Raw genomic sequence first — 10,092 nt, 5'->3', positions numbered from 1 at the left:
TGAGATAAGACTTTTTGAGAAAATTATTCTGGTGCATATCCAAGAGGGGTCAGCAGGGATGATTATGCTTAGGGGCAATCAACATGGGTTCATTAGTGGCACGTCCTGTCAGACCAACCTGGGGTTTGTGGGGGGTAGGGTGGCTGGGATGTGTGAGGATGTGTGGGTGTGGGGGTCTGCGTGTGTGGCAGTGCAAGGGTAGGTGGGGTGCATGTATGTGGTAAGGTGTATGTCAGACTTGCCCTGCACCCCCACCCCGTCCTTCCCTACACACATTCCCCATCCCTCCCGCCCCCTGCCACACACTCTATTCCTCCACACACCCACAGTCCTTCCCTATACGCATATGTACACACAGACGCACATGCACAGTCCCTCCCTGCATGCAGACCCGCACCGGGGTATGGGTGCGGGCCCCTACTTCCTGGTCCAACGATGCAACCGGGAGCCAGGTGGTGCTGGGGCAGGAAGGCAGGGAAATGGCTGGGGGTGGGGCAGGGCTGGGCTGCTGTGTGCTGCTGCCAGCTTCCCCTGGGTTCTGCTGCCCCTGTCTCCTGTTGTGTTTGACAGGCAGCCAGGAACAGATAAGTATTTTCTAAACTTTTAGAGCCCCCACAGGTGGAATAGAATGGCCTGGACCATTTTTCCCACCCCTGGTATAGGGTAAATGAATTCCAGGTTTCTCTTGGGCTTCACCTGACAAAGCAGGCAGATGTCTCTTGGGCTTTGTCCAACAAAGCAGGTAATTTTGACACTTCCATAAACCAGCATTCCCTCTGACCTGTGTGGCGTGCTTAGCTGTGCAGGCACACCTGGCAGCGCAACATGACCACGCCTGCGTGGCCACACACCGCACAGCTTAGAGGGAACGCTGCCAGAAACCCTTCAGATATTAGATGTTACCAGACTGCTAACAAGGAGCAAGGACAGTGGTTAAATGTAGTCCTCTGATGCCATAGCTGGAAATCAGAGCTGCCATAATTCAGCTAGGTGTGGAGTGCTAGATTCTTTTGGGCAATAATCAAACTCCCTGCTCCCCTTCCTAACTTAAAGCAACACCAAGGCTCACTTCACCTTTCAGTTATTACTAAAATCCCTGAAGATGCATAGGGGTCACTGCTTAGTTGCAGGTTGTAATTTATTACCAATGAGGTTTCCATTTATTTGTATGACACTGGGTCCCATTACACACCCAGCATTGTAAGATACTTCCCGTGGCCTTAGGTGAAGTAACTATATCAACAAATGAAAAATAAAGAAAGGAGGTATGTAAAGAGAAAAACCTTTTCATTTCTGTAATGTCTGTATTCCACAAAGCTGTCCCAAACAAGTTGTCTAGGGTCAGAAGCATTACTGGTAGCATGATCTCAGTTTGTTTGGTGCACAAGAAATTCTATAGAACAAAACAGTGCTATTGCTCTGTATTCTGTGTTTGAGGATATTTGATCACTGAAGCTGATCATTTTATGTGTCTCTTCTAACTTAAGGGCTCAGATGATGAAGATGAGAGTCAAAAAGTTCCACCTCCTCCAGAAACTCCAATGCCGCCACCTCTTCCCCCCACTCCTGATCAAGTCATTGTGCGGAAGGACTATGATCCAAAAGGTAAACCAGAGCAATGACAGTGAATGGCTTCCTTAGTCACAGAACAGTCAGACAAATAATTGTTACTAAAATGTACAAAAGAGTGATATATCTAACACTGTGGTTTTCTTCTTCTAGCTTCCAAGCCTTTACCACCTGCACCAGCCCCAGATGAGTATCTTGTTTCCCCCATCACCGGAGAGAAAATTCCTGCCAGTAAAATGCAGGAACACATGCGAATTGGGCTTCTGGATCCTCGCTGGTTGGAGCAGAGGGATCGGTCTATTCGTGAAAAGCAGAGTGACGATGAGGTTTATGCCCCAGGTCAGCTTGGGGCCTCTTGCAGATCTCCATTTTTTTTTTTCATTTAAAACCCAGTTCCTGACTTGTCTCATTAATTAACTAGCCCTTATAAGTAGGGACATAATTTTAAAATATTTTTAAATGCCATTCTTTATACTGTGCTAGTTAGTATATGTATTGTGATTATTTTGGAATAGACAGTCATCCAGTGCAGTTAACTTTTTTTGTAAAGTTTAATATTATAACGAGCTGTTGCCCAGCCACCACCTATTTTAAATTCAGGCTTTTGCTAGCAGTTTAGCTGGACTCTTCAGCACAAAATGGATTGAAAGGAATTAACAAGGCTTGGCTGTCATCTTGGTTCATCATACGAGAAAATATGCCTTTTAACTCCTTCCTGTCTCTGTTTCTGCCTTTCTGAAGGCTTGGATATTGAAAGTAGCTTGAAACAGCTGGCAGAACGCCGTACTGATATCTTTGGTGTGGAAGAAACTGCTATTGGTAAAAAGATTGGAGAAGAGGAGATCCAGAAGCCAGAGGAAAAGGTAGAGTGAAAAGCCTGCTTTAAATTCTCCTGCTGTTCTGAATTTTCAGCAGTGGGAGTCTCCATAGACTTGTTTGTTCCTGCTGTAAAACTGAAATCCTGATTTATCTAACAGTTTGATATATATTCTGTTTTCTTTCTGACCCAGGTGACTTGGGATGGCCATTCTGGCAGCATGGCCCGTACACAGCAGGCTGCTCAGGCCAATATCACCCTGCAAGAGCAGATTGAAGCTATCCATAAGGCCAAGGGGTTGGTGCCAGAAGATGACAGCAAGGAGAAGATCGGACCCAGCAAACCCAATGAAATGCCCCAGCCTCCACCACTCTCATCTGCTTCAAATCCCCCAGTTAATGCTCAACCAATCACCTCTGTGCCCCGCCCTCCCTCAGTAAGCGGTCTTATTTCTAGAGATGCACATTGTTGTGATACTTAAATAGACCTAGGCTTTGTTACAGCTGATAGTCATTGTAGGGTGCTGGGTGGAAACAGATGTTGAACAAGTTAAGTGTTTGATCTGCCAAATTGGTTTTAAACCATAAAATTAACCATAGAAACAAATTAGAAGATATTAGAAATTGAACATAAATTTAGTATTATCCAGCTATAGAGGTTTTGGAAAGGGATGACCTCAAGCTGAGTAGAGAAGAAATTAACAATGACAAATCAGAAGGGAAGAAAATGTGACACTGAAGTATTGAGCCAAGAAAAGGCTTTCTGGTGGAAAGGAAGGCAACCTAGATTAAAGGGCAAAACCCATGCATTGGGTGTGAACATTTCTTGGACATCTCATTCTGTTTTCCCCACTGAATTTGTCGTAATTTTACCAGGTTGGCAGGTTGCATGGTTCTGTTGAGAGATTTTCTGTGTCTGTCTGTGTTGCACTGTGGCCCCTGAGTTGCTCCTGGAGTGGGAAGTGTATGAGTTAGTACTGATGTGTTTACTGATACTTAAAACCAACTTCCTAGTGAGCTTTGGGTCATGGAACAGGAGTGGCAACTGGAAGTGCACATACCTCAGTCTCCAGGCTTTTGTTCCTCCAAACAGATTCTAAATGTATGGGATTTTACAGTTGTCAAGAGCATGAGAGATTGAATTTCTGAGTCTGCAGAGTTGCCTATTGTAATAAAAATCTCTCTTCTTTCTAGATGCCACCTGTCCGTGCCACAGTTGTTTCTGCAGTGCCTGTCATGCCTCGTCCCCCCATGACTTCTGTGGTCCGTTTACCTCCAGGCTCTGTCATAGCTACCCCCATGCCACCGATAATACATACTCCACGCATCAATGTTGTCCCGATGCCACCATCTGCTCCTCCCCTCATGTCCCCTCGCCCACCTCCTATGATAGTACCAACAGGTTAGTGACTTCTAATATTGTACATTCATTACATAGACTGACTCTTGTTTAACATGGTTTTGGGGTTCAACGTTCAACTTTGCTGTCACGTTAAATGTGTGCGAGATTGTTAGCCTTGCCACCTTTCTGGGAAGATGCTTATTTGAATGTCCCAGCTGCTGTCTGCTGGTGACCTGTCTAGGTGAAACTTAAAAATTAGGATAAACCCAAATGTCCTGGATGGCACTTCCTATCTTATTGCCAGTTTGGTGTTCAGTACTATAAGATGAGTTATTGGCAAGTGAATAATGATGGTTTCTCTGTTTTGGCTTACCAGAAATTAATACTTCGGTTTGAAAGGCACAATAGTAAAATCAACTTTGTGCTGCTTGTACATTGAGATTTTGTCCTATTTTTGATGGTGTACACCAAACTGAGAGCACTTAAATTCCCCTGTGAGCCACAAGAATATCTTGCGCTGTTTATTAGTTGCCCCTGGACCTCTTCCATACATGTATTCATGTGAAGATCTTTAGTAGCACCATACATCTGCCTGTTATGACTAGAAGTCCCTTTTTGTCTTTTAATGACCACTGCCGGTCCCTGGCACAGAAACTGAAATAATGTATGCTCAGGGAAAAGTCACTGCATATTGAGTGGATGGGTGTATGTGTGTATTAAAACTGCTTTGAAGATAATTCCATCCTTTTTTAGCGTTTGTCCCAGCCCCTCCCGTGGCTCCAGTACCTTCGCCAGCACCAATGCCTCCTCACCCACCACCACCTATGGATGATGAACCTGTGTCAAAGAAACTGAAAACTGAAGACAGCCTGATGCCAGAGGAGGAGTTTCTGCGTAGGAACAAGGTACGACAAGGTCACAGGCTTAGTGGATGAGGAAGAGCAGTGGATGCAGTCTGCCTTGACTTTGGCAAGGCTTTTGATACCATCTCCCATGACATTCTCATAAGTAAGCAAAGAAAATAATTCTAAATGAAACTGTTTAAGGTGGGTGTTCTGTGAATAGGAATCAAAGGGTTGACTTCAAACTGCGAAGAAGTATCAAGTGGGGTTCCCCCAGGTCTGTTCTGGATCTGATACTGTTTAACAATTTAATGACTGGAAGATGGAATTGAATTCATATTTTAGTATGTTTGCCAATGGCACCATGCTGAATAGGTAGCAGACTTATTGGCAATAAGAGTAGGATTCAAAATAACCTTATAGAATGGTTTGGAGTAAATTGGGTGAAATTCAATAAGGACAAGTATAAATTGCTGCATTTAGGATGGATAGATATAAATAGGGAAATGACTGGCCAGACTGCAGTACTGTGGAAAGTTGTCCATGTGTTATAGTGAACCTCAAGCTAAATATGACAGTGTGTTAGTGATGCAAAAAAGAAAGGAAAGAAAACAAGTGGCCTTACCTGGTTGTTTTAAATAGGAGCATCACTTGAAAGTCAAGGGAAGTAATCCTTCCTGCCCTCCCTCCCAACAAGGTATTTAGTAGAATTCACAGATTCACTGGAATCTGACACAGCCGCCCCATGAGCATTTCTGCTAGGGCCTCAAACTTGCAACCTATGCCTTGGCACCCATGCCATCCCAGCCCCCAAGGGGAAGTGATCCTTCCATTTCATCACTGGTTAGGCCTCACCTGGAGTTTGTCACGTTTTGGGCACTGCACTTCAAAACATTATGGGTAAATTGGAAAGAGTCTATTGAAGAGTAACAAAAATTATTAGAGGTCTAGGAAACATGACTTACAAGAGTAGGTTGGAAGAACTAGAGCTATTTAGTGGAGAAGAGAAGACTGTTGAGGGGATTTTATAAGTCTTCAGGTACATGGAGGGTTATTATAAAGAGGAGGACGATACTCTTCTCTCTGTCCAAAGGGAGCAAGACAAAGTATTAGTCTTAACTGGCAACAAGGGTTAAATTTAGGTTGGGTGATACAAAGCCCTATTTTCCTATGATTTTGCATATTTTGAATAGCATCTAAGTTGTCCAGTTGCTTTTTGTTATAAATCTACAAGCTCACATATGGAAAGTAGCTGGCATGTGTAACTGACTCATGAGGAGGTAATGCATGTGAATAAATTAGTTTTTTCTTGTCACCATGCCCACATCAATAGGAGTTATTTTAAATTTCTCAGGAAACGAGGGTGTGTGCAACTCTAAAAGACCAAAAGGAGATTGCCTGTCTCCAAGTAAAAGCTGCTCAACATCCTTTACCTTTCCGTAATAATCATTATCTGACTACTGCTTCTCTTCACTTTAGGGAAGCAAACACAGAGATAGCAAGCACGTATTAAACCATATCAGTCTCCTTTCAATGGAAGGACTGTCCACACTGAGGGTGAATTGGAGGTTAAAGTCTAATTGAATTCCTTCCTGCTGTTTGTTGCTCATTGTGTATGTCTTTTTTTAGGGACCAGTCACAGTCAAAGTTCAGGTTCCCAACATGCAGGACAAGACAGAATGGAAGCTGAATGGCCAAGTGCTGGTGTTCACCCTCCCACTCTCAGATCAGGTATGTGGTCTTCTAGTCCTAATTCCATTGTGTTGCTGGAAGTAGACAGAAGTTTACCACCTGCTGACATGCCCTGTGTACTGGAGAGTTTGAGCTCTTTTTGCTTGTTTCCAGGTCTCTGTTATAAAGGTTAAGATCCATGAAGCAACAGGGATGCCTGCAGGGAAACAGAAGCTACAATATGAGGTGAGTTTGTGGCTAAGTTAACTCTTCAGTTGGTGCCCTGCTGCTTGCACACCCTTTTTTTTAATGTTGCAGTACACTTGGTGAGAGAGAGCAGTCTTACTCGGTCTCTTGTTTGTATGCATTTCACTATAGTCTTTAATTATATCATTACATGTTACTTCCATGGAGGACCATACTTCATTAAGTGCACTTGCTGGCTAGAGTAGAGCCAAGTGTCACCTAGACAGTTCAAGAATAAATCTACTGAAGCCAGCAGGCTTTCTCTGAAATTATGCTGGTATAACTTAACGAAAGGCTGGTTTGGGACCTCTTTGTTGTCCAAGTGTACTAGTGTCCTTTGCTCATCCAGGCAAACACTCCTTCAGAGCCTTGCCACACTGAGTGTACAATGCAAAGGAATACACAGAGCATTCATGATCTGTACTCCAGTGACTTCATGCAGGATGAATTATTGAGTTTTCTTATTTAAAAAACCCATGTAAATCGTTTATTTGTCTGTAGAACACTGAAATGTTGAAATGACTTACTTTTTTTCCCCACAAAAAACCTCGGTACTTAAAACCATAGGCCACATCCAGACGAGCATTGACATGTGGTATGTGGCCCTGCAGACCCGTCTGCAGCACCACATACCTCATGTGCAGGCATTCCCTGCCCTGCTACATTGCAGAATGGGGGGGGCAGGAGGGAGGGGGGATATCTTGGGGTAAAAAAAACCCCATGCTGAAACAAAGTGAGTTGGTGCATGTGGCAGTAGTGTGTGGCACCCAAAGCTGGAGCCTGACTGGCCAGAGCCATGGTCTGGCCCCTGGCCAGGCTTCCTGCTGTGGCTGCAGCCCCAAAAGCTCCCCAGGAACCCAGGTAAGGCTGCTGAGGCCAGCACAGGTGCTAGCTCCAGCCTTCCCTACCCCACCCAGGATAATCTGCTGTGCGCCAGAGCATGCGTGGTACAGGTGTTCCCTGGAGGCAAGTAGCAGTGGCACAAGGTGTGCCACTGCTAATTGTCCCTGGGGAAATAAAAGTCTGTGCTTGTCTAGACGTGCCCATAATGTCCATTCATGCTGTAGAGTTCTTAAAGCTGTTATAACTCTCCCAAGTCTAAATAAACCTTCACCAGAACAGCAAAAGGAACGTCTTGCTGTAAAATTTTAGCATTTTCTTGAGACTATAGAGTTATTTAAAGAGTTTGTTTGATGTTTGGTCATTTGTTTGTTTATAATGGCAAAAGTGTGTTCCCACATGCACACAATCTAGATATATAAAACAAGGAATGTTGCCCTAAAGTGCCCAGAAACTCAGCTCTGGACAGAGCTATGAGGTCTGTTAAACTTCAGCATGAAACAGTTTGACAAAGATTATAAACATTTGAAAAAAACTTTCTTTGAGTAAACATACTTCGATATCTTCCATTACAGTTGTCATTTGCACTCTGGGTGTAGTAATATAGAAGTGCTGTACATAGTGCCAGTGATTATAACGGTATTAAAACCTGGCTTATCATGCTTCTCCACTGCTGGCTCTCTGAGATGCTGAGATTTGTGCTCTGTACATTATGAATCTTCTTGGGTTCTTCATGCATTTTGCAGTGAACTGCATGATTGCCCATGTTTAGTGAGAACAGGATCCAGAATGCTAGATTTGGCTTTTGGGGAGTATTAAGACTTTCTGTTGTCTCTTGCAGGGCATCTTCATCAAGGACTCCAACTCTTTGGCTTACTACAACATGACAAGTGGCTCTGTAATTCACTTGGCACTCAAAGAAAGAGGGGGCAGAAAGAAGTAAGAGCCACAGAACTTACAGCTGCCATATGGATGCCCTGCTGTTCTGTGTAAACAAAAAACTAGGATCCTCTGTCTTTGGAGGAAGAATGTGACCAGGTGAAACATCATCAGCCTAGCATGCTTACTAACCCCCAGTTTGGAACTGTAGGCTATATTTGATCCTTAATTCTATATCCTGTAATCAGAGGGGTTATAAGCCTAGTGAGAGCTGATATTTCCCTGACAAAGCTGTATAGACATTACATACTAAGTCACACTCTCAGCAGTTTTTTAGTGTTTGTCATGCAAGCACTTAGTGTATGTGACTGCTGCAGTGCTGTTGTTGGTGTTCACATATCTCTGTTTCATTCCTTACGGAAGTAGCATTTATTTTGAGGTCTTATCCAAGTTGCATTTTTTTTTAAATCTTCATTTTTCAAAGAATTTATGATGATACAGGGAGTATTGCCTGCCTGACTAAAATGCTAATCTTTTAATTTTTGTAACAGACTCAAATTAAGAAATTGGCAAATAAACCTTTTGCTCCCTCTCTGAAATCTGCGCAAAAGTCTCTTGCACTGATTTCTGCTTTGAATCATCTTCTTTAGTATGAATGACTGTACTTTAGTTTTGATAAATGTGATATGGCATTTTTTATCCTGCAGTAACTTTTATATTCATCCTGAACAGTTTGGAATGTTTTTTAAAACAAATCACAATCTTGGTGAGAAATATTTCAATTGGACCTGTTCAATTTGCACATTTAGATGTTGTTTGTAATATATTAAGACCAAACCAGTTATGCAGCAGTCTAGCTGCAGTTCCATTTAGGGTGCTTATGCTGAAAGTTCTTGGGGTTAAAGATTTATTTCAGTCTTCCTTATAATTTCTGAATGGCGACTCAGTTCATTGTGCTCCAAGCAGTCAGCTAATCTTTGGTATCCTTGAGTATGTGAGAAGGTCTTCATTGTTCTATAGTACCTTCTCTGAACTTTTAGTATCACCCAAATTAGAGCTGTCAATTAATCACAATTAACTTGCGTGATTAATGCATTAATCATTGTTCAAGTTAATTTTTTTAACATGTTAATTGCACACGTGATTTTGGAGCTGGTGCCTGGGCTCTGCTTCATCACTGTTACTGCCACCTCGAGGCTGCCCCTTGGGGCAGCGTGACAGTGCAGCGTACCACAGGGTAGCCTGGGTGCGGGCTCCAGGCAGCTGCAGCAGTGGGGAGAGGTGCACACAGACATGCAGCTGCAACTTGCAGGCAGCCAGGAACACAGCTCAGGGCATGTAGAGCAGCACCCAGCAGGCAGATCTGTGAAGGGGAAGGGGCATGGGGGGGTGCAGATTGAGACCCCCACAGTGAGAGAGGGGGCGTGGGGCACCGGGGCGGGTCATGGGACAGAACCATGGGTGGCTTGTCCAGCAGTGCAGGGGGGCTCCCACTGCATGTACCCCAGGGGAGGTATGGGAGGTACATGCCCCCCAGATGTGTGCATGGCTTGGAGGCAGGCTGCAGCTATAGGCTGGGGCTCTGTACCCTGCTGCCTTTGTCCCAGGAGCAACATTACGCCATGCTATGTCTCCTGTCACAGAGAAAGCAGGGGACATGGCACAGCCAGCATGCAACTCCCAAGGCAGAGGGATGCAGAGCCCCAGCCTCCAGCAGCAGCCTGCCTGCACCCCACACAGATCTGGGGGGCATGTGCCCCCCACCCCACCCCCTGGATTGAGCCACCTGGGCCCTGGGGCTGCATTCACACCAGCCCCTTCCCCTGCCTCTGCCCTTGTTGCCCCTTTCCTCCCCCACACCCCTTTGCCCCCACATAGATTTACCTG

At 44.4% G+C, this 10,092-nt stretch overlaps 1 protein-coding gene across 1 annotated transcript in view; it reads left to right on the top strand.

The window, feature by feature from the left end:
• Window positions 1-8,829, top strand: part of SF3A1 (splicing factor 3a subunit 1) — a 33,572-nt gene extending 24,743 nt beyond the window's left edge. Inside the window, exons 8-16 of the mRNA XM_019506749.1 lie at window positions 1,488-1,605; window positions 1,723-1,908; window positions 2,311-2,432; window positions 2,580-2,822; window positions 3,580-3,787; window positions 4,481-4,632; window positions 6,199-6,300; window positions 6,415-6,486; window positions 8,168-8,829. Coding sequence (XP_019362294.1) covers window positions 1,488-1,605; window positions 1,723-1,908; window positions 2,311-2,432; window positions 2,580-2,822; window positions 3,580-3,787; window positions 4,481-4,632; window positions 6,199-6,300; window positions 6,415-6,486; window positions 8,168-8,269 — 1,305 coding nt within the window. The 3' untranslated portion in view covers window positions 8,270-8,829. The remainder of the gene's footprint in view (window positions 1-1,487; window positions 1,606-1,722; window positions 1,909-2,310; window positions 2,433-2,579; window positions 2,823-3,579; window positions 3,788-4,480; window positions 4,633-6,198; window positions 6,301-6,414; window positions 6,487-8,167) is intronic.
• The last annotated feature ends 1,263 nt before the right edge of the window (window positions 8,830-10,092 follow it).

Source organism: Gavialis gangeticus, unplaced genomic scaffold (assembly GCF_001723915.1).
Source record: "Gavialis gangeticus isolate Ggan-Ray unplaced genomic scaffold, GavGan_comp1, whole genome shotgun sequence".
Taxonomy (NCBI): Eukaryota; Metazoa; Chordata; order Crocodylia; family Gavialidae; genus Gavialis; species Gavialis gangeticus.
This window is presented reverse-complemented; position numbering and strand designations above follow the sequence as displayed.